The sequence below is a fragment of the Martes martes genome, assembly GCF_963455335.1.
Source record: "Martes martes genome assembly, chromosome: 3".
In the NCBI taxonomy this organism is placed as follows: domain Eukaryota; kingdom Metazoa; phylum Chordata; class Mammalia; order Carnivora; family Mustelidae; genus Martes; species Martes martes.
Window position 1 is genome coordinate 45,211,469 of NC_137890.1, and position 24,517 is coordinate 45,235,985.

A 24,517-nucleotide genomic window follows, 5' to 3' on the forward strand; every position below is an offset into this window, starting at 1 on the left:
CAGATGGAGAGGCAGAGAAAGTTTAACATCATCTCCAAATCTCATAGCTAATAAATGACAGGAATATAATTTGTGCTTGGGTCTAATGGTTATTAAGACCTAATGAACTGCTTCAGTTCTATGGTTCCTGATGGTTCTAATTCTCCTGGACTTTCTCCCCTGAAGATTACATGCTCTTTAAAGATAGAGACTGGTGCAGAAAGTCTGGCACAGTATAAACAAAGAAACATTTAAAAACAAGAATTAAAAACAAAACAACAACGTAGCCTGAAGATATACTTGGAACTAAAGCCTCTTTTCTGAGGCTCTGTGCTTATCTCCCCAGAGTTGTTGGAGTTGTTTCTTTTTTTTTTTTATTTTTTTTTTATTTATTTGAGAGAGAGAGAGAGAGAGAATGAGAGAGAGAGCATGAGACGAGAGAGGTCAGCGGGAGAAACAGACTCCCCATGGAGCTGGGAGCCTGATGTGGGACTCGATCCCGGGACTCCAGGATCATGACCTGAGCCGAAGGCAGTCGCCCAACCAACTGAGCCACCCAGGCGCCCTGGAGTTGTTTCTTGTACCCAAATCAGTACCAGACGTTTACCAGAATCTTGGCCCACACCACTTCCATGTAGTCAGAAGATGGATAACTTAAGGAAATAGTTCAAAAGAAAAGATGACTTTAAAGGCGGGAAAAAGCACACTGATGTGTGGGGAAACTGCTTTAGTCTTGAGGCTTGACCTTGGGTTTACACAAGGAATTCTTGGGTTGCAGCTCAAGGCCCTTCATTGTAAGCTCTTAAAGTTTTTTCAGCTTTTTGGTCTTGAGTACTCCTGGCCTTGCTTCTAACCTCCAATACCTTATATCTAATGTCCTGCCACTCTTTCCTGCCTAGTGAAAATCCATGGGCTCTTCCTTTTGCCTTTCCAGATCTGCTCCTTCAGATTTAATATTCCTCCTCTTTGTTCTCAATGAGTCTTTAAAATAACTGCTATACGTGTATATTATTTTGTTATTTGTGTAAAGATTTGTGAACCACATACTGTCCTTAGGGACGTGGCCAAGCCCCTTCTGATTTTTGGTGGACCTCTCTGCCACCCCACAGCGGGCTCTCAGCACTTAGGTACTCAGCAGGCGTTCAGTATGTCCAAAAAGCATCCTTTTGGAGCGTCATGGTTGCTGTTGTTCTCCCCTTCCTAGCACACTTCCAAGTAATTACAGATCCTAGAACTACTTTTCCTGGTGGCCATCGCACCAGGGCTTCCGGAGTGGGGCAAGGCAGGGTTAGCAGATGATTTCATATTCCAGCGCTGCTCAAATAGTGGTTCAGGGGGTCTTGCCTGCCTTCCAGGTTGGCAGGAACCGTTCTCCATATTCCAAATAAACCCACACTAGCACTAGTGACTTCTGGTAGGTTCTCACGCTCTTCCGACCTGATCCTTGCGGTGCCCTTAAGACGAGCGGCCAGGACCGCCAAAGGGGTTGAAAGGCGAAACGAACGGGCCGCGCAGCCAATTACGTTTCTCTCTGCCCGGAAAAGGCGGGTCCCGGGAGTGTCATTGACAAAGCCGCGCGGGATTGGCGGGTCCGGAGCGGTCCGGGGTGGCGGGAGTTTTCGGATGTGTTGGCGGTGACCTCGGCGGCAGCGGTTGGGTTGAGTTGGACCGGAGGGGCGGGGGGCGGAACCGGGAGCGCCAGTCCGCCGCGGATTTCTGAGCTCCCGTCTCGCGGGTCTCACTGCGGCCGTCTTCTTTCGGTCCCCCAGAGCTGCGGGGAAGGATGGATCGGCACCGGCCGCGGCTGCACCACCCGAAGCAGGGCTCCGCCGCCGGGGCCCCCTACCCAGCCTCTGCTTCGCTCCGGAGCTGCCGGGAAAGCAAGATGCCGCGCAGGAAGGGCCCCCAGCACCCTCCGCCCGGCGCGGCAGAGGAGCCTGGAGAGAAACGCCCCAAGTTTGTAAGTTTCGCCTGGCGCTGGGGTGGCGCAGCTCCTGCCTTGCGGAAGGGCTGTGGCTCATGTCCTGGGATCCTTCAATTTCGTTACTCTTTGACTGGGTTGACGGCCGTGAGTGGATCCACGGGGCCTGGGTGGGGGAGGATGGGTGGGGGGTAGGATTTGTTCTAGGTTTCTGGGGCTGCCAGTCTCCGAATAGATTTACGACGACAGGGTCCAATTCTGTTTGGATCCTCTGACAAACACACTTGACCACTGTGTTGCCCCACGTTTGTTCTGGCTGAAAAGCCGTTCAGAAGTGTCTGTACTGACGTCACCTAGGTGGACGTTGCATTTTTTAAGTCGAAATTCTCCCCACCCCTCTAGGGTCTTGAGGGTATGACACATAGCAAAGTGAACTTTTAGGTGATAAGAGTGTTTTTTTTTTTTTTTTTTTTCCCCTGGTTTACTATTTTAATCCACGAAGAACACTTTAAGGCAGATGTAATTTTCCAAGTACAAAAAAACTCGTTGCAATAACATGGCGGGCTATGTAGTCATTGGTAAGGAATGTTTCGCTTAGATTGGAAAGAAGTCTAAGTATTTGAAATTCGCTATTCTGGTTGCTTCTCTTACTTTGGCACCCAAGGGAGATGTCATGATAAGCGGCTTGCGAATCTTTTTGTTGGTGTCATCTAGTGATGCAATGCAATGATGATTGTTTTACATACATAAGTGCAAATAAATCACTGAAGGTTGATAGCTCTGGGGTGAATCTAACAATTGAAAATTTAATACCGGACCCGTCCATTTTACTTAGGAGTACGGAAAACTTTTTAAGTTATTGGTAAAATTATACAGTACTGCATGTGCCCTCTGTGAACAAATAAGCACTCATTAGGAACTTAAGTCAGGATACACATATTAATGGAATAGAGATTTGTGGAGGAGGAGTGAGTTGCTAAGTATACAGTTAAAAATGATGGTTGGATAAAACTGGGAGCAGAGCTACGATATGTATCAGAATGCTGAAAATGAGGGACAACATGGATTAATTTTGCTAAAGTAAGTATCAAGATGGCCATAGGCCCAGGTGAAGTTTTGCAGGAGCATCAACTATGTTGTTACTGTTATTTTAACAGAGTTGAAGAATAAATGGGATTGAGTTAAACTGACAATGCAGGATTCTAGCCAGTAGGAAACGAATCCTGGGGCAGTGATTTTTCTTCCTTTTAGAGTCTATTCTCTGTTAGTAATGTCATTCTATTTTGTTTCTCACTCCTATGCTCCAGAATGCATGGGATGTGATTTTCTGTGACTCTCCCATCAAGAACGTCATGGAAACAGAACCTAAGCTAGTATTTAGGTTTAGTTTCATTTTAGGATGTATCAGGTGATTTGGGTTCTAGTCTGTTTTTCATTTCCTAAGTACATTAAAAGGGTTGTTGTAAAGATGAAAAGAACTCTAAAAGCAATACTTTGAAGCTTTAAAGTTAATAAACAAATCTAAAACAGGGTTTGCTTTTATTTTTTATTTATTTTAAGATTGATTTATTTATTTGAGAGAGAGCATGCATGTGGGTGGGGAGAGGCAGAGGGAGGGGGTCCCAGGCAGACTCTGTGCTGATTGCAGAGCTTACCACCAGGCTTCATCTCACCACCCTGAGCTCACAACCTGAGGGGAAACCAAGATTCTGTCCCTTAATAGACCATGCCACCCAGGAGCACTCCCCTCCCCCCACAGTGTTTGTTTTTGGATAGGAGTCTGATTTGAATCATGGCTTCCTAATTAATTTAGAGGTAATTTGGACTATTGATAATCCCTGAAACTAATTTAGATTCTTGCTGACATGGTAGTTTCTTTAGCTATATTTTCCATTTCACTGATTCTCTTATCAGCAATGTTTAATCTGCTATTTAACTTGTTTGGAATATTTAAGTTTAGCAATTACAGTTGACTCTTGAACAACATGGGTTTGAACTGCACAGGTCTAGTTATGCATGGATTTCTTACAGTTCAGTACCGTAAAGTTATTTTTTCTTATGATTTTCTTAATAGCATTTTCTTTTCTTAGTTTTTTGTAAGAACAGAGTATATAATACATATAACATGCAAAATATATGTTAGTTGGTTATGTTATCGGTAAGGCTTCCAGTCAATAGTAAGCTACTGGTAGTAAGTTTTTGGAGAGTCAAAAGTTATACACAAATTTTGACTGCATGGAAATCCATCAGTGCCCCGAAACCTTGTGTTGTTCACGGTCAACTGCATTTTTTATTTCTGTAGTTTCTATTTGTTTCTTTTTCAGATCTGCGTGGTCATTCCTGATAGTTCTTTGTTTATTATTATTATTTTTAAAGGTATTTCTTATGTGACTCTTTTTATTCTTTCTTTGATAGTTCTGGTGTGTGTAATTTTTCGACTGTCTGTGTTGACTTGCACTCATGGTGGCTTACTCTCTCTCCTCCTGTGCTTGTAGATCTTTAGAAGCTCATTGCTTTATCTTAACCTATCTTTCAATAGGCCTTAGTGGGGATGCTTTTCTCTGGAGTGCTTTTCTGGGAGTGCCACCAGTTTGGGACCATGCTTAACCCTAACTCTGTTCCTGGCCTAAGGCTTGGTATGTCAATCTTAAGGCTGCCTTCTGAGCAGCTCTTCCCAGTCAGCCTAGTTCCACACTGCTCTCAGTCTCACCCTAGTAACTCTTACTTTGAGGTTGGAGATGGTCGCTCCCTCATGAGATCTCAGCAATGCCTCTGTATGTGATCTGTAGTTCTGTTTGCTCTACTGCCAGATGTCAAGTCGGTTCTTGGCTTTCTTTTGATTTCATATGGAGCCACATTAGCCTGAATCTCTTCCGGCCACCTAGTCATTAGGTCACCTACTTGCCTGGGGCAGCTGCTTTTGACTGGAATAAGTAAGGTAGGTCAGTGATGTCACAGGAATAGGGATAATTTAGGTGTTTGGTGTTTTACATAATCCATAAAGCTGCAAACTGGCAGTTGAACTGAATGGGAAATTGGTCCCTTGCCCCAGTTTTACATTAGGAATGCATAAATTCTGATGCCCACTGAAATCCTGGTTTAGTCTGAGCCTTGATAAAGCAGACACATCCTTGTTTTCTAGTGTAGATCTAGTCCTGGGTCTCAAGTTACTTTTGAATTGTGTATACAAGTTTGTGGTATAGAATTTCTCCCCATAGATCTGTGTAAAGAGTAGAAATTAGTCTGTTGAAAATGTATGCTAGTTTGGCTACACAAGAAATCACTGACTTTTGGGCTGTTTGGGAACTAACCAACTTGACTTCAGTAGAAAATATGGTAAGCAGTGAGGTGGTTTTTTTTTTTTTGTTTTGTTTTGTTTTTGTTTTTTTTTGTAAGCAGTGAGTTTTGAGATGCTGGGGATAGATACTGGGGGCAGGATGCACCTATTGGAGGCTGGGGGTGGGGGAACAAGGCAGGTGTCTGGATGAAGGCTTTGAGAAGGTAGATAGAATTCAGGAGGATCATTAAACTTTGTCCTGCCCTAGGTCACACTCTCGGTACCTGAGCTGAAGTCCTATTTCCCTTTTAGAATAGAACAAAACAGTTGCCTATTCATCATGAAATGCCTTTCAGTGATGCTGGGCACTTTGTTCTTACCTTTCACTGCTCTTAGAAGCACACAGCACAGGCAGTGGTGGCCTCCACATCCAGACTGAGAGCAGGATGTGTGGCTTCTGGAGAAGTTCCCATCTCTAGGCTGTGGGCCTGTTTTTTGAGAGGAGGCCTGTGCATTTGGTGATCCTGTTGGGAGAGCAGTTCTTCTTTATAATTAGGAATATCCTTTAAAACTTCTCATAGACTTTAGTGTAAATCTTGCATCTAATCTTATGGTTTCCATTGAACGGATTGTTAATTATTGTTTAATTATGTCATTACAGTACTTTAAATTTTGGTTGTGATTTTTCACCCTGTCCAGTAGTAGCTGTCCAGTAATACCTACCTACTATTTTGGACATCAATAATGATAATAATTAACCCTAATGATCGAACCAAGTTCTGTTCTAGGTGCTGTACACTCACTCACTTACTCACTAACTCTTTTACCCCCTACAACAACCCTATGAGGTGTGTGGTATTACTGGCCTTGTTTGCTGGGTGGGAAAAGTAAAGGACAGAGGTTGAATTGCCTTAGGTTGCACAGCTGCCTGTTGGTGGGATGGGGTTTGAACCCAGACAAGCTGTCTCCCACATTTTTAGCCACTGTCCTGTATTATCTCCCATGCAGTTGGGAATTTTAATCTTTACTATGGTTCACAATCAGGAGCCATTACAAATACTAGCACCTTTAATGAATATGGAATTAATGATTTCCTGATCACAGGCAGTTTGTAAGGTGGGAAGAGGTAGGAAGTTGGAGAGCTGTTTGTTGTACTGGGAACTTGGGGGAAGTTAAATCAGAGTAGACTTGAAGAGATTAGTGCATGCTCACCTCGTTGTTGTTTCCCGTGTATTTGGAGGCAGGTATGGCAGGCTGAATAATGAGCACCACCCCCCTTCACCCCACCCCAGAGATATTCATGTCTTAGTCCCTGAAACCTGTGAGTGTTACTTTCTATTGCTAAAAAGGACTTTCCGTGAAGGCTTTTAAAACGGGGGAAATTATACTGCATTACCAGGCCCGGCTCTACCTGCGCACTAGGTGTCCTTGTAAGAGGGAGGCAGAGGGAGATTTGACTGCAGAAAAGGAGATGGTGATGGGACTCTAAGGCAGAGATTGGTGATGTAGTCCCAAGCCAAAGAATATTGAAAGCCACTGGAAACTGGAAGAGGGAAGGAACTGGTCTCCACTTGAGCTTCCAGAGGGAGAGTGCCACTGTGAACACAGTCGCTTGAGCCCAGTGCAACTCATTTCTGACTTTGGGCCTCCAGCACTGAGAGAATACATTTTTGTTCAGCCATCTGGTCTGGTAATTTGTCTTGGCAGCCCTAGGAAATGACCAGAGCAGGTATGCTTCTGAGGGTGACCACACTGAAAGGTGTGGTTTAACAGTTTATTTATGAAGTATTTTAGGAGAACCATCAGATTCATCTAAATCTCTTTGTTGTAGTATGGTTTTATTTTGGACTGCTTGTGATTGGGGTGGGGCGGATAGAAGATACATACAGTTCAGTCCTCTGGAATAGCAACTAGAACTTGAATTCATCTTGTTCTGCTGTATCATTTTCGTAATTGCTGGAAAGCGGAGCAAAGGTGGAGGTAATTTCTGGGTGCTTTTTTTTTTTTTTTTAAAGATTTTATTTATTTATTTGACAGAGAGAGATCACAAGTAGGCAGAGAGGCAGGCAGAGAGGGGCGGGGGGTGGAGAGAAGCAGGCTCCCTGCTGAGCAGAGAGCCCAATGTGGGGCTCAATCCCAGGACCCTGAGATCATGACCTGAGCCGAAGGCAGAGGCTTAACCCGATGAGCCACCCAGGCGTCCCTGGGTGCTCTTTTTGAGTTTATTTCTTCATTGAGTCCTCAGCTAAAGTGATGCTTTCTGTGGTCCTAGAGTTAAATTGGCAAGAATTGGAGACAGTGTTGTTATTTGCAGGCTTTAGGCACTTGAGTGGCATTCATGTCAAAATCCACCTAACCCATCTGACACAGAAACCTTCATAAGTAAGATCATTTATTTTATTCAGGTCAGTCTTCTAAGTGAATTGCCTGAATTGCCAGACTTTTCTTCCCCCACCGTTTACCCTTCTGAATAAGAGAAAAGAAGTTTTTTGTTATTGTTGTTTGTTTGTTAATATATGACTTATCAAAAGAAACAAAATATATCAAGTGGCTTTTGGGAGTACGTTTAGTTGCTGAAAATAGATGATATATGGCTTTTACTTCTGGATCGCTCTGGATCTTTTGTGTGTGTGTGTGTGGTGGGGGGTAAAAAGGGGTGGGAGTAGGGATAATTGTCTCAGATTTAGAGTAAGGCTTAATTGCTTTTTTCAAAGACTCATGTCTTTAATTATGAAGCAAGCAAACTGACATACATTTATTACACGATGAAACCTTGCATCTCATCTAGTCTGTCTTGTAGCAATTGCTTCTGAACAGATGTTACCTGAAACACCTTTGTGCAGTTGGTAGAATGCTAAAATTTGTCATGCTTTTATTATTGTTGTCGTGAATTAACTCTACTTTATGGCATAACTTTATTGCTGTGTCCTAGAATCTTTATATATTTATTGCCTTATAAATTGGATTTAAAATTGGCTTTTTATATAGAATGTAAATTAACATGTGTATAACTTGTTTATGCTTACAGAATAATCCAAGAAAAAACTGCTACGTATTATACTAATATAATTGTCTTTAACTCAGCACATAGTATCCTCCAAACAGGAATAAAATGAATGCTACAGAATATGCTTACCATCACACTCTGCTTGTTTCTCCCAGAAACTGATTTGACTTTTAGATCTATAAAATATAGATTAAGCATAACCTTTTACTTCATGGGATATTAAGGATCAAAGCACGAGCTTTCTTTGAACAGGATCTACAAAGGTAACTTTTCTCTCCAGAGCAGCAGGGTGGCATTGAAGTGCCTTATCGCTGGGAGTAATTTTCTCAAATATCAAATCAAATAATCATTATTAACTTAGGGGAGGATTTAAGAGTTTCAATAAGTTAAGTTTTGGTGTTGGAATGTTTCAGTTACTAGCTAATTAATGAGAACTCTTTGGAAATGCTTGCCATAGATGGTATTCTTTAAAAAGACCCGCTGCCATCCTTTCTTACAGTTTTTTGTAAAATTGGGAATAGCATTTATGAGTGGTGACGTGGGCCACTGTTATGGCTCGAATCCTGTATCTATGTTTTGCATTCATTAGAGCTAATTCCTTCTCTCTGGGCCTCTGTTTCCTCATGGGTAAGATGGGATTGTTGGGGAGATTAGAAGCTACTGTGTGATAGGCCTGGAATGGTACCTGGCTCATTGTAATCACGATGTCAGTCTTTGCCATTCATAGGATTGTTGTTGTTGTCATCATCAGTAGCAATAGTAGTAGCGCACTGTTTTCTAGGTTTTAGGGCCTTGGGGATATTACATTGCGTATTTGAATTACTTTCCTAAATTGGAAACTTTTCACAGGGTCAGGCTTTTTCCTCTTGTTGTGTGTGGCAGGAGCAGAGTCCTGCCATTCTCGGTTCTTTTCCTGGGGTGCTGGGTAACAGGTTGATGCAGGTTTCTGGTTGTGATGGCTGCATAGTCAGAGCAAGGTTCTTAAACTTTTTAGGCATTATGTTTTTATACGTAAAATGGGAATCATGAAACTATGACACTTGCATGCAGATAAAACTTAGAAAAGAAACCCACAAAGGCAACAACCTCAAACTTAGGAAACAAATCCTTGTGATGCTCCAATGTGGACTTGAATGATAATAAAAATAATCTTACTTATATATGCATAGATATAAGCTAAAAATATGACTCCTTATGTTTATGGCTCTTTTACAACTATGAAACTCAAACAGATTTTCACATAAAACCCAAAACAAAACTATAAAACCAACAAAATTCAAATGAATAACAACATTAATTTAATGTGATTGATGATGATGTTTTGCTGAAATTAAGTCATCATTGTTGGACTTAATAGTGGGAAGATATGTGTATGGTTTGCTGTTTTCCTTTTTGTCAGCTTGACTTTTGGATGGAAGTGGAATCCCAGAGGCTGAGGAAGCAGAGGACAGTGATAAAGCCAAAGACTCAGTCCCACACTATTGGTAGAGACCTGTCATCTACCATTATTGTCTTTTTCACAAGCTCTTAACTTGAGGCTTTGGGTGAAGCAGTGAACCCTTATAAACCTGATTATGATTAAAAAAAAAATGTAGCCATATGTAGATATTTTCTACTCAACTGTATGAAGTTGATGAAAAGGAGCAGAAAGAATTGGAGCCGAGACCACCAACATCTATATTCATTTTTCTCTTGAAATTAACCTTGCCATAGCTCTGAGTATTTGGTTCCTTGAATAGGGTCATTTTGGAATTATGGACTACCTTTTGGAATGGAATTCTTCCTAAGTAGAAGAGATCGTGAAAACCTATGTAGTGTGATTATTGTTGTTTGGGCTTCTTCTAGTGCCCTGTTGTGGTGTACACACGCACACACACACACACACGCCCACACGCCCACACGCAAGTGTGGCCACCAGAAGCCACACTTCTGTTGGAGGGACCATGGTGTAGAGTGGTCATTCAGATTGTCCAGATGATGCTTATTTTCCTTCAAATGTTTAAGATAATCTTGGAAAAATACAATATTTAAAAAATCGTCTGGACCTGGAGAGTCTGAGAAGGGATCAGCAGACTCAGTTTGAGGAATCCAAGAGGTGACTTAAGAAGTTAGTTGAGTACTGGAACCTGGCAAAGGTTTTGTACCTTTAGTTCTTCATCTAGCAATGAGCTCAAAGTGATTAGTAAGTGTTTCTCAGTTGTGAAGGATGTATACAGTGTGCTTCAAAACAGTTTACTTCTTCTTGGGGCACCTGGGTGGCTCAGTGGGTTAAAGACTCTGCCTTCAGCTCAGGTCATGGTTTCAGGGTCCTGGGATCTGTTCAGCAGGAAGCCTGCTTCTCTTCCTCTCTCTCTGCCTGCCTCTCTGCCTACTTGTGATCTCTGTCTGTCAAATAAATAAATAAAATCTTTAACCCCCCCCCAAAAAAAACAAACCAGTTTACTTCTTAATAGTTTATTGAGGGAAGACATTTCCCTTGCAATTAAAAAAAATATATATAGATAGATATATATATATCTATATATCTTTTTTTTCCCCCTTTGGTCATACAAAAGAAATATAGAATACCATGTACTCACAGTGAGTGTCAGAAATGAAGTTTTGTAAACGCTATTGAAATGTCTGTTTTCTCCTTTCCTATCAATATTTCCTTGTAATCTTTGCTCTTCACTTCTTTGAGGTAGAGGCTGTTTACAGGGCTTTTTATTTATTTCATGAGGGACCTTCATGGTTTAAATATGGCTAACTACCTGTTCAGCTCTCCAAGGAAATTATCATTAATTCTAGGTTATTCTGGAAGTTAAAAAAGAAAAGTACATACTTCTTTTGGAGTTACGATGTGGAATTTCTTGAAACTCATAGTGAGATACATGGATTAGTCTAATTATTAGATCTATAATAGTGCATTTATTTGGCTTATTTTATTATAAAGTATCTTCCCAGGATGTGGGGAGTTTATCCTGTAATTGCTGCATTTTCCTGAGGTGGGTTGTTTATTTGGGCATCAGAAAATGTAACTTTGTAACATTCAGTTTTTAAGTAGGATTTACAAATTGGTGACATTAATTATGGATTGTACTATATTATTAAACTGTTGTGTTGGTCAAATCCTTGGGTAGAATGCACTTTGTAAGGACAATTACGATTCATTTCTAATGTAAAATCTGACAATCTGAGAAATGAACATGAGAACCAGAATGCACATAATCTGCAATCAGAAATTCAATGTGACAGTTTCATTTCCTTATAAAAGGTGATGGTCTCCAATTAAAACCAAGCTCAAACCCTTTTTCAACCTCTCTTCTGAAGGTGTTATTTTGCTATTACTGATATGTTATCTTGAACCTGTTTTCACTTACGTTATGCACATGTCTGTGAGCTTTTGGAAGTCACTTTCTCTCTCTGCAAAGCTTGGCATAGGCTTGAGCTTACTACAGTAGGTCTGTGAACGCTTGGCTAATTGAAAATCTATGCAAAATTACTCCTGTAACCTTACACCACCTGGTTCATTAATCTATTCATGATTAATTTAAATTTAATCGTTATTGATATACCCTAAATGTCTATTTCTTTTTATAAAAGATTTCAGTGGTGGTGGGGAAGGACATGTAAAGGCTACCAGAAACATATCTGGGTCACTGGAGAACTGAGCCTGCCCATTCAGGCTCCTCCAGGGGCCAGCAATGTGGCTTTCAAGCCCTACTGTGGTAAAGAGGGTGTAGGATGGATTCAAATATGCCTGTGTATCCTTGGGCAAATCAATGAACTTCTGTGCCTCAGTTTTCCTATCTGTAAAATGGAGTAGATAACCACAGCATGGCCACTTGTAGCTTGTTGGGAGGATGAATTGAGGTAATGGATGCTTCAGTAGCTTGGGTACAGGGCTTAGCAGTTAATACGTGAGAGCTATTGTGAGTTTTACTCTTTTAATTCTTTCTCAGATACAAGAGTAGGGGGGACTCTCACCTGAAGTGTTGAATTCTCTAGGGCTGATCATTTGGAAGGAGATGTGATGGGATCTCAGTTATTGGCAGCATTTTGATGATTCTTTTCAGCTTCCCACCTCCCTTTCTCTCTGTGTTCCTGCTAGACCCCTGCATTGTGTCCCTGAACCCGACCTTAACTGGAGTGGGGAACACACCAAGAGGTTTGGCTCCTGGGCGTACACCCCTCCTTTCTGTTTCCTCTAGCCCTCTGGCCCCTTGACCTCTCTTTCTTTCCCTGTCGGTTTCCTGCTGACTTCCTGCTCCACACAATACCCATACTCCACAAAAGTAACCCTAGCACTTTTGAACTAGGATGGCTTCGCATTCCTCACTTCCTCAAGCCTGCCATAGGGTAGACGGTAAATAAGACGTAGAATCTCTGGTTTCCTTGTCCGCTTGCGCTGATCGCCAAGCCTGCAGCAACCCGACAGGCTCCCTGGGTCTTGAAGTGGGCTGCTACCTCGAGGTGGAAACCCTCCCAGCTCTGTGAACTGATTTCCTTAACATTCTGTATCTACTGGTCGGCTGATTAGCTGGGTCCTCAAAGCTGGAGATAATCATCATCATCACAATAGCTACATTTATTCAGCTCTCCCAGTGGGCTGGGCGCTCTCTTAATCACTTAATCCTAATTCACTGCTTTGAAGGACGCACTCTCATCACCCTGGTTTTGGATGGGATGGGACTGAGGTGAGGAGAGGGGTTTGGGGCCTTTTCTGAGCTGCCACAGCTGGGGATGGGGGTGATGGATACCAGCAGGCAGGTCTAACTCCAGAGCCCTGGCTTTGAACTACCTCTCTGGTTTCCTTTTCTATTTCTATTAACATTATGCTAAACCCTTATCATTACTCTCTTTACCTTTGCTATGGGCCTGATTCCTTTTTGTCGTGAGTAGTTTTTTAAATTGAAAAAGTAATGTATGCACCTCTTAAAAAGGCCAGCAGTGGAAGAGTACAGTCTTGTTCCGAGACTTCCTTACGTCCCAGACTACCAAATCAACTTGTTCCCAAATGGTGGCCGCGATGACTTCGATTAATTTCTTTTGTATCCTTTAATGATATTCTGTGTGTATGTATAAAATACCCACTTGTATCTACATGGGAACATTCCACCGCTTTCCTTTAAAAGATCTTAGAGATGGTTACCCCTGACTCTTAGCACTCCCCTTGACACCTTCTTCAGAGAGAAAATAAAGGCCGTTTTGCTTGAACTTGCTCAATTTCCTGCTGTCTGCACCTGTAATCTTCTCTATCTGCAGCTCTTCCTCCTTTCCCCCTCCAGTATCCACAGAAGAAATGTCTGTTTTCCTGTTCAGGGTTAATCCCTTCACCCCTGTTCTTGACCCAGTCCCATTCCATTAGGTGTGTTTCGCTCTTTATAGGTTGCAATCTCTAAGAATGCTCCGGTGCTTCCCATTATAAAAGAAAAAGCAGAAGCAAAACCAAACAGCCTCCCTCTCTTTCTCTTGACCCTTCTCCCCCTCTGAATACTATGCTCTGCTTCCTTCCCTTCTAGTCAGTTAGTTCTTTTTATTTATTCAGTAAATACGTGAATGCTCTTTATACCAAGTAGAGCACAGGTAGATACAATTTGGTCCTTGTCTTCAAGAGGCTCCCATTCAGTTTGGTATGAAGAGAGGTGTGAACCAAGTGGAAAGTGTCACCAAGGAGTCCATTTGAAGTCATCTTGAAGGACTCAGGTTTTGAAATAACCTGGATTTAAATCCTGGTTCTGTATTTGACAGCTGTGTGACCTTGGAAAATTGCTGTGTTTCTTTGTTTCTTCATCTCCAAGTATGGTACATTGGATATGATGACGCAGCGTGTTAGAATGAGGGTTGACACATAAGGTGTTTTTTTTTTTTGAAGATTTTATTTATTTATTTATTTGACAGACAGAGATCACAAGTAGGCAGAGCAGCAGGCAGAGAGAGAGGGGGAAGCAGGCTCCCTGCTGAGCAGAGAGCCCGATTCGGGGCTCGATCCCAGGATCCTGGGATCATGACCTGAGCCGAAGGCAGAGGCTTTAACCCACTGAGCCATCCAGGCGCCCCGACACATAAGTTTTAAATAGTTCTTAGCCTGTTGCTGCTAGTATGATGGCATTGGTGAAGGGTAGAGTGTTCTTGTTGAGGGATTCAGCCAACTCCCATTGGTTCCTCAACCTTCCTTTGCTTCTGTCCATTCCACTGAAATTGCTTTGGCAGATCCACAATTACCAACCTGGTTGCTGATTTTCAAACTTCATCTTACTTGACTTACTTCACAGGATTAGCACCGACGTCTTGCTTCTTAAAAGCTTTGCCATGATGTGTACTTCTCTTCTGGTCTTTGCTCTCTCTCTTTGCACCATTTTAAATTAGTATTCCCAAGTACTGTCTCCAATCATCTTCCAGTTTATGCCTCCTTTCAGACTGAGCTTATCTATTTCCTTAGCTTTTATTACTACCTAGATCAGTGTTTTTCAGGAGGACTTTCTGTGATGAGATATTCTGTTCTGCCGCCCCTTAGTGTCTTCTCCTGTAACTCAGCTTTCCCGATGGCAATGTGATGATTTAATCCTGTTGGAGAACATGCACATCTTACTCTGGCCAAGATGGTGCACTTTCATAGACCCTGATGCCACCATCAGCGATAGGTTTATGAGCCAAACAGCATTAGCAATGACAGAACCAGGTGTGGGATCACACCCGTTAGAAGGGTTGTCATCAAGAAGGCAAGAGATAACAAATGATGGTGAAGATATGAAGGGAACCCTTTGCACTGTTGGTGGCACTGTAAATTGGTTCAGCCACTGTGGAAAACAGTGTGGAGGTTCCTCAAAAAAGTGTAAATAAAACTACCATATCATTCAGCAGTCCCACAGGATATATATCCAAAGGAAATTAAATCAGGATCTCGAAGAGAAATGGCACTCCCATGTCTATTGCAGCATTATTCACAATAGCCTGGATATAGAAACAATCTAAATGTCTGTCAACAGACGAATGAACGAAGAAAAGATGCACTATATATACACACACAATAGAATATTTTTCAGTCATGAGAAAAGGAAATCTTGCCCTTTGCAACAACACGGATGGACCTGGAGGACATTATGCTTAGTGAGATAAGCCAGACAGAGAAAGATATTGTATGATATCACTTATAATGTGGAATCTAAAAAAGCCAAACTTGTACAGACAAGAGAGAAGAATGGTGGTTACCAAGGCCCAGGGAGGTGGGAAGGATGGGGGAACTGGAGAGATGTTAAAGGCTACAAACTTCCAACTAACACCTAAGTTGAAGATCTCCAGTGCATAGCATAGTGATTAAACAGTACTGTATCATCTACTCCAAAATCGCTAAGAGACCAGAACTCAAATGTTCTCACTACAAAAAATAAGTGATAATTATGTGATATGATAAAGGTATCAGCTAATGCGATGGTGGTAATCATTGTAATATATAAATGTATGAAATCAACACTTTGGGCAGCGTAAGCTTACATAATATTAAGTGTCATTGATATTTCAAAAAGAAAAGAAATAGGGGAGGATTATCTTCACACCCTTGTAAGATCTGCAGTCCTGAATAATTTGCACTAGTTTATTAGGATCATTGGGTGCCTTCTCATGGCTGTGGCTGTCAGTTGAGCACTTCCCCATAATCCTTGTTGACCTGTTTTATTGGTGTCCTTGAATGGTGCCATTATCAACATGGAACCATGGACTTTTAGAAGTACTTTGCAAATATACTTGGGCTAATGTTAGAAAGAGCTGGATTTTGGCATCGCTGGAAGATTGCCAAGGGCAATTAGGCTGAAGTTGCTTGAGCTTGCAGCTTAACTGCAGAAATTGGTGTGTTCAAAACCTAACGTTTTGAACATAGAATGCCATGTGTTGGAAATTCATTGTGCCGTGATATGTCACGGTGCAGATTTGGTGCAGTATTGGGCTGCTCTGTATCTGATCCCATTCAAGGATTTATCTTTCTGGATACCTCAGGATGACAAGTGCAAAGAAAAGCATTAAGATGAGAAAACTTTGTATTTCAGTATGGGTAGTCCTCGCAGGACCGTTACTTTGTGATACTATTTTTTGAATCACCAGAAAGAGAAAATAAGTGACCCAGGCTCTTTATTTTTTTCTCTAGATCCTTTTGGGTTGTTAACTCCTTCAGGGCAGCTGACATGTATCATAGGTCTTTTTGGGCCAGGCCTACTGTGTTGTTGGCTTAGCTTAGATGCTAACTGTATAACCAGCTTGGGTAATGTTTCTAGAAGAGATGTAAAATGAACTACATTTTATGCATAATACTAGGACCTGATGTAAGAGTTGGGATTGTGCTCTTTTTCTGTTTTTCAGATGTTAACCTTGTAATATGCACTCATCCTTTGGGCTCATTTGCAGTGAGGAACCAATGTAGACACTAGTAACAAAAAGTAGTAATCAAATTATACAAGAAAAGTTTTCGGCAATTTAGTTATTGTAGAGTTCAAACTTCATCAAGAATTAAAAATACTTAATTTTCTTTGATTGATGTTGCCCTGTAATTTTTGATTTGGATGTGTGTGTGTGTGTGTGTGTGTGTGTGTGTGTGCTTTTTCTTGAATGTGGATATTTTTGTGACTTACATTTTAGTCTGAATTGGGAGGGCATGGTTTTCTAAGGCTTGTGGTATACACTGCAGTTTAAATTCTACAAATTAGAAATAAAACTACTTACTCCATCTCTATTAAACCCTTAAGAGAGCAACTTTAAGATATAAAGGGGGAGAACTCCCTAGCAAAACATATTCTTGGGACACCTGGGTGGCTCAGTGGGTTAAGCATTTGACTTCAGCTCAGGTCATGACCCTGGGGGGTCCTGGGATCGAGCCCCTACTTGGGCTCCCTGCTCAGGGGTGAGTCTGCTTCTCCTTCTTCCTCTTCCTGCACTCACGTTCTCTCTTCCTCTTCCCCTTCCCGCACTCATGCTCTTTCTCTCCCAAATAAATAAATAAAATCTTAAAAACAAACAAACATATTCTTATTAGTTTATAGAAATCACAATCTGCCCCCTCCTCCCCCCAGCTTGTTATACTCACTCACCAGAACTTTTAAGGTGTAACTTTGTGGTCAGTGTTATAACACTTAATAATCACCCAGTTGGAATTGTGCTCGTTTTTCTTGTTAACATTTCATTTTCAAATTTCTTTGCCTCAGAAACTGCTTTATTTCCACTGTGAGCCCTCCCTAGATTTGGTAATAGCGGCTGTCCCATCATAGCAGTGGGGACTGAGGGAAGGGGAATGAGCCTGGATTTTGTAGTCACAGGGACCGAGGGTCCATTTCCAGCCTGATCACTTTTCACTCTGGCAAATCACTTCTCTGACACTTCATTTTCTGATGTCTAAGATGGGGATAATGGCTAATTAATAGGATTGTTGGATATGTTGGTAATTAGGAAGAGTGCTCAGGAAGTGGTGGTGATTATGATGAGGTGGGCTACAGTATCTGGGTACTGAGGGTCTTGGGTTTTGTCTCAGTCAGAGCCTTTTTTGACTTAAAGAAACAGACCCCCATACAATATCTAGTTTGAAATTGGAAAGGGCAGTTGTAAAGACACAGGGGGGTATATTCTTGGATCAAGCCTAGTAAATGTAGCTGATCCTCCCAAGGGTTTGGAACCAAGGACTGAGAGCTGGCAGCTTCTGTCATTCTCTCTTTTCAGGGGTCAGACAGCCTTGTTGTGCTTCTCACTAGGCATTTGTTCCATTGCTGTGTCTCCACAGAGCACAGCTTCTGTGTCTGTGATCTTCATACAGCCAATCTCAGAGCCTCGCAGTTCCAGACCTACATGCTCTCAACCCATGTGAGAACAGATTCTCATTCTCATCTCCGAATTCCAAATCCAGATTTTTGATAGAGTGAGGATCTGATTGGCTCTGGTTGGGTATGGGGGTTGAACTCTGCTCACATCTGTGGTCAGGCCTGGCTCACAGAGAAAAACGAAGCCTGCTGGGTCCACCCTGACGACATAGGGAAGGGGTTCTGTGCATGAGGCAGAGAAGCCAACGAGTATCTACCATATGGACATGTGGGTCTTTGGAGATTCCTTGATGATAGTCTTGGCACTGGAAGACTGAGCTCAGAAGACTTTGTCCAAGCTAGTTTTTTTTTTTTTTTTTTAAATTAACATATAATGCATTATTTGTTTCACGGGTATAGACCTGCAATTCATCAGTCTTACACAGTTCATAGCACTCACCATAACACATATCCTCCCCAGTGTCCATTCAGACACCCCATCCCTCCCACACCCTCCCCTCCAGCAATGCTGTTTGTTTCCTGAGATTAAGAGTCTTGCGGTCTGTTTCCCTCTCTGGTTTCATCTTGTTTCATTTTCCCCTCCCTTCCCCTATGATCCTCTGTCTTGTTTCTCGAGTTCCTCATATCAGAGAGATCATATGATAATTGTCTTTCTCTGATTGACTTATTTCACTTAGCTTAATACCTTCTAGTTCCATTCATGTTGTTGCAAATGGCAAGATTTCTTTTTCTTGATGGCTGCATAGTATTCCATTGTGTGTCTGTCTATCTATCTATCTATCTATCTATCTAAAACATCTTTATCCATTTAACCCTGGTTGCCCATTAGAGTCACAAGTAGTTGTGACAGGCTTTATAGGTACTTGTGACAGTCTCTACCTTCAGATATTCTGATTCAGTTGGTTTGGAATGTTAAGAAAAGAAAACAGAAACTCTTCAGCTGATTCTCATGTATGGTCAGGTTTGAAACCACTGACCTACAATGTTCCCTGTACTAGGTCTAGGTATTCAAAGATGAAGAAGAACCAAAGTCCCTGGCATATTAAAAACAAAACAAAAAGAAAACCAAAGACATGAACATAAACTGCAAACAATGATCAGTGATCCAAGGGAATTGTAAACAAAGAGCTTTGGATGAAGAGCGGTGGGCTCATCATTTTTTGCTGATAATGAAGGGTGACACCCCCCACCCCCACCACAGGTTTATACATGCAGTACCTACTCAGGTCTGCTTACCTCCATGTCATTCACCCAGCTATCTGTCCCTGTCCTGAGGCCCAGGCTCTAGGCATGGCCTTGGGAAACTGCCACTGCTTGAGTTCTCAGCCCCAAAGAAAAATGACAACATTGCGAGGCCTCAGCAGCTGTCAAGAGAATGGTCCAGTATAACTGACGCCCAGCAAATAGAGCTGCTGGCAAAATGACCATGACAAAAATCCTGCTCTCAGGAGCCTATGCCCACTTTGGGGAGGGGATCTGCACACATTTACAGCAATAACAAATGGATTTAGCTGGATTAGAGGATGATTTCAGCACCCAGTGAGGGGAGACTGTTGGATGTGGTTTTAAGGAGAGTGATGGTGACCTGAACCAAGGTGATGCTGATGAAGTTATAGAATCTAGGTGAGGTTCGGTGGGGCGTGGCCCGGAGCCGATGACCAAGAAAGAATTCTTGAGACATCTTTGGTGCAAAATGGTGGTTTATTAAAGCACAGGGACAGGCCCCGTGGGCAGAAAGAAATGCTGCTGCCCCGGGTTGTGAGGGATGGCAGGTTATGTACCCTGTGGTTGGGGGAAGGTGAGGGAAAGGGAGGTTTCAACCGAGCTTTCATGTGCTAAAGAGGGCCTACAAGGTGCTGGGATACTGGAGGTCTTGTGGCTTGACCAATGTTGTCTTTTCCCTTTTGGCAAGGCATTAACATCAAGATAGTTGGGAGGTTCCTAAAGAATGTCACATTTGTCCCACCCAGGAGTGGTGGGGGTGAGGGGGAGGTTACGAGGTGTCAGCCTTTTGTTGGAGTGAGGGGGAGATTGCGAGGTATCATCAGCCTTTTGCTTTGTCCTCAGCCAGCCTTCTGCTCCTTCTTCATCAATGCTGGTGGGGATGTTAGTGTGGGAAGGAAGGGGACTTGTAGTGATTTTTTCAACTAAGGCTTCAGACAAGCCTGTGAGGACAGATGCTTCCTACTCAACTGGTACCAGGAGAAACTGATGCTCGGGGAGTTTCAGTGCCTGGGGTCACACAGCTGATCCCTATTCTAGCTGGATTCCAATCTAGGTGAGTTGGCTTCTAGGACCCAGGGTGTTAGCCTCCTGCTGGGGAACGCAGGGCAGTATATAAGAGTCACGGAAGAGGTGTGCTTGTGGGTAAGTTAGAACCTTCAGGAAGCAGGCGGTGTTTGAAAGGTGAGTATGTGGGCGCCTGGGTGGCTCAGTGGGTTAAGCCTCTGCCTTCGGCTCAGGTCATGATCTCAGGGTCCTGGGATCGAGTCCTGCATCGGGCTCTCTGCTCGGCAGGGAGCCTGCATCCCCCTCTCTCTGTCTGCCTGCCTGTCTGCCTACTTGTGATCTCTGTCTGTCAAATAAATAAATAAATAAATAAATCTTTAAAAAAAAAAAAAAAAGGAAAGGTGAGTATGTGAAGGAACCGAGTAGCAAACTGAGTAGCAAACGGCAGGAGCACGGGTATGGAGAAGGACGGGACTAGGACAGCCTCTCAGTCAGAGCCCAGACAAGAAATAAAAACATTGGTGGATCAGTTTAACAGGGGAATTGCTTACAAAGTGTTGGAGGGGAAAGGGCAAAGAGGGGATGTTGCCTGAGAGGGACCCTGTGGCGGGACTCAGATATCTGTGGGCACTTGGCTCTTTGTTGACCCCTTGTGGGAGGACCCCCTAGGGCTGGGGCTCAGACTCCTGCGGGGTCTGAGGGATTATGTTATAATTAAACTGCTGTAACTAAAAATTTTTCTAACTTTCCTTTCTCCAAACATGCTTGGCTATTCCTTTGACTACCTCCGCCCCCACCCCCCCATCCTCTAGTCCTATATTTGAAAAGTTTTGTTACTGCAATAGAACTAGCTGAGTTGGTCCAAAAACTGCCTTTGTGGGCTTTACAGGGTTTTGAGAGTATTTCTAATACTTCTTAGTAAATAACGCCTGGCAACAAGCCCCTTAAGGAGCCCTGAAGGAAATGGCTGAGAACAGCCACTGTTCCTTCCATTCCCTCTGGGGCTTACCCTCTGGGGCTTACCCTCTGGGGCGTCTTGTATCTCTTGTATTCAGCTGTTGTTTATTGGTTAAGTTGATTATTCATAGCATGTTTTTGTACTTTTTGTATTTGTGACTGTTCCGTAAGAGGAATAAAAAAGCCCCTGGCCTTAAAGTGCTCTGGTGTCCACCTGCTGCGGTTCCCTCCCTTTCTTCTGTCTTGTTTGCTGTAGCTGTGCTGGTCCCTGTTCCTTGAGCGCCCCAGACTTCTTTCCGGGGGCTGCTTTTCCTCTGAGCTGCTTTCCTCCATGTCCACACAGCAAACCCCTTAGTCCGCTTTGAGCTCTGCTCCAGTTCCACACTCCCTGTCAGACCTCTGTGGCCCAGCTCCCCACATTTAAAATTACAAACTGCAAACGCTCCAGCCTGGCTTTCTAGCCTCCCTTCGCCATGCTTGGCTTTTCGTTTTAGCATAACAATCGTCACCTTCTAACATCCTCTGTAACTTATTTATGGTGTTTACGGTCTCTTCCCCAAGAGAAGGAAAGTTCCTTTAGGACGGTAGTCCTTGTTTTATTTACCAATGTACTCCTTGTCAGGAATATAGTAATGTTTAATAAACATTTGCTGAGTGCCTGCCTTCAGATTCTGTTATGCTGTCAGAAGAGGAAATTTTCTGTTACAGGTTTTCCCCGAATCATGGCTGAAGATGAACGTGACTTCAGTCTTCCATCATGGTTATAATGTTTGCCTGTTAATAGCATGTATTTAACCAGATGCAGTTAACAAGGAGGGATTGCTTTTCCTTCTGGTTGCCATTGAACAGCTCTGATGTGTGCTGCCCTCACTGGTTCTCACCGTGGTTATTGTCTTTCCGCTCTTTTGGCTTTAAGCTTCTCTGGGCAGGGACTGAGTCCTCTTCATTTTTGACGTACTGTCTTGCCCCATGTTAGCAGCCTAATCATGCAGTAGGAAGATTAGGAGTAGGAGATTAGGTTTTTGCTTAAAATCCTAAATCCCGTTTTATTTTGGTACCATGTCCTCCTTTGCATGAAAAAGTTACCAGGTGAGTGGTATTTACCTTAACATTCTCAACATAGCATGAGATCGTTTACATTTACAATAAAGAAAAATGATAGATTTCTTTTATCTCTGCCATTAATAAGTGTCATAAAATAGAAAAATAAAGCTAAGTCAATATGTTATTGCCACAGAAATTGAATTTGTGTCAAAAGGATTTGTGCTTGTGATGTAGTGATTCGTATATTTTTCTTGGAATTAAGTCTCCAGCAGGTTGACAACATCAATAATTCACAAAACCAAGGAGCTTTTTGAAATTGGTTAATTTATATATATGAATTACAAAACCAGTGAATAATGTGCTTAATGTATTCTGACATATTTGCAAATATGTATTAAAAAAACCCTAGTCTGTGTTTACAATATTAGATTTTTTAGATTTTTTTTTAACTTCATACATTATTATTTGAAAAGGAACTTATGTATATTTTCTGCTTCGTATGGAAAGTATTATCCATAGTAATGTAAAAAAGCTTTTCTCATTATAAAAATAAGCTTATTCTAGACAACTGGGAATATAGAGGAAAATGTGGGGGAAAAAATTGCTCCAAATCCCACAATCCAGATATATAAAATTAAAAATAGTTCCTGTCTTTTTTTCCCCATAGGAGTGTTTATTAGTGGAGTTGGAATTATATTACATATGCAATTTTAAATGCAACTTTTTTTTTTCATGTAACAATTGTATGCATTTTCCTATGTAATTATAGTCCAAATGGCAGGACTATAGTTATATAATCATTCCCATATTCTGGGAAGTTTTAGGTTGATGACAATTCTAGGTATTTAAGATAAAATATAGTAACAAATATTTGTGTACACTCTTCTGTTTTTATTTTCTAATTCTAGAAGTAGAATTACTAGGTTAAAGAATGTGAACATAGGATTTATTTCACCAAATCCTTCTCTAAAGAGGTTCAACAAAACTTAATTTCCTTATGGTGATGCCAGAATGTAAAAAAAACAAAATCCTTCTTGAACCGATAAGAAGTGATGCATGGTGCTGTGTTAGCTTTGGGAATATTCAAGCTGCATTGGTGTCTGGGTAAGACCTCTAGGAGACTGACTCATGCTCAGAAACAACTTATCTAAGTTTAGATAAGCTTCAAGGTACTCTAGGACCATTTTTGGCAGTGAATACTTTAAATACTTCTCAGCATTCTCCAGATGACTATAAAGGTCTTGGATTCTGGTGACCTAGAACCAAATCTACTTGTAGAGCTGCTCAGAGATTTGAATTGCCTTTTCTTGGACCCATTGCATAGGAGTTTTTGATGTGGTAGTAGAGGTGAAAAGAACTGGAATGGCTGAGGAGAACATCTTAAAATAGGTATTAAAATAAGTTCAAGCTGTTGCTAGAATTAGCCATTCTGTTTTTCCTTTCGTTTTTCCTCACCATTGAAGTTTATTGAAGGAATAGGAACGCTGGAGTTGAGTTAGAATTAAAAAAAAAAAGACTTGTTAGGTGCCCAGCTCCTGTGTTGTGTCGTTTAGGAGAGAAGTTCAAGTAACAATTTGATAATTGGTTTTTCTAGAGAGGTGGTGGTTTTCTAGCAGTTCTGTTGCTGCCTTTTGATCCTTTTGAAAATGTTGAGTTTTCTTAGGAATTATTTTTTTCACTTCTGTGAATGCTTGGCTGATGTCTCTTCCTGCAAGCTAATGTATCTCGAGGACTCTCCTTTCCCAAAGGAGGAATTATGGAGAAGGGAGGTTAGATTCTCTGGCGAGTGAGAGTAGAGAAGACTGGGGTAATGGCCAGGTGTTTATTTTTCTGAGGTAGGCACAGTTTGGTTTTGAATAAATGAACAGATCAAAAGAAGCTGGAGAGATTTTACTCATTCTCACCTGTCCCTAACATGTCTTACTTTCTCTACGGGGGACTAAAAATATGACCGCATGAAAAGCCAGTCAAGAGCTTTTCTTCAGGTTATCAAAGAGCCAGCTCTACTCTTATCCGCGGTGCTATGAAAGCTTCAGTATTATTTTTGGACGTTTCTGAGCTGTTAAATATGGAGTCCTTGAATATTTTCACATCTAGGAATGTTGTATCGTTGCCTGGGAAATGAACCTTAGGCTCTGTAGGTGTGGTTAGTGTCATGATTAGTCCTACACCTTTACATTCCTGTGGTCTTCACAATTGGCATTGACATTAAACAGGTGTGTGGGCCAGAAATGTAGGATAAAGCACACGTTAGTATTTGGTGGAAAGGAATAATCTGGAATTGGAAACAAGTGTGAGCAGTGCATTACCACAGCATCACCCACACC

General features: G+C 41.9%; 1 protein-coding gene across 4 annotated transcripts in view; it reads left to right on the top strand.

The window, feature by feature from the left end:
* Positions 1 to 1,557: 1,557 nt before the first annotated feature.
* The window catches only part of DIAPH3 (diaphanous related formin 3), a gene marked incomplete at its 5' end in the record, with an annotated part of 496,633 nt that continues 473,673 nt past the window's right edge, over positions 1,558 to 24,517 (top strand). The window contains one exon of one of the 4 annotated variants that reach the window (XM_080798921.1): positions 1,558 to 1,939. In XM_080798921.1, the coding sequence (XP_080655047.1) occupies positions 1,763 to 1,939 (177 nt within the window). The remainder of the gene's footprint in view (positions 1,940 to 24,517) is intronic. The other 3 variants (XM_080798920.1, XM_080798922.1, XM_080798923.1) reach the window with 3 other exon arrangements.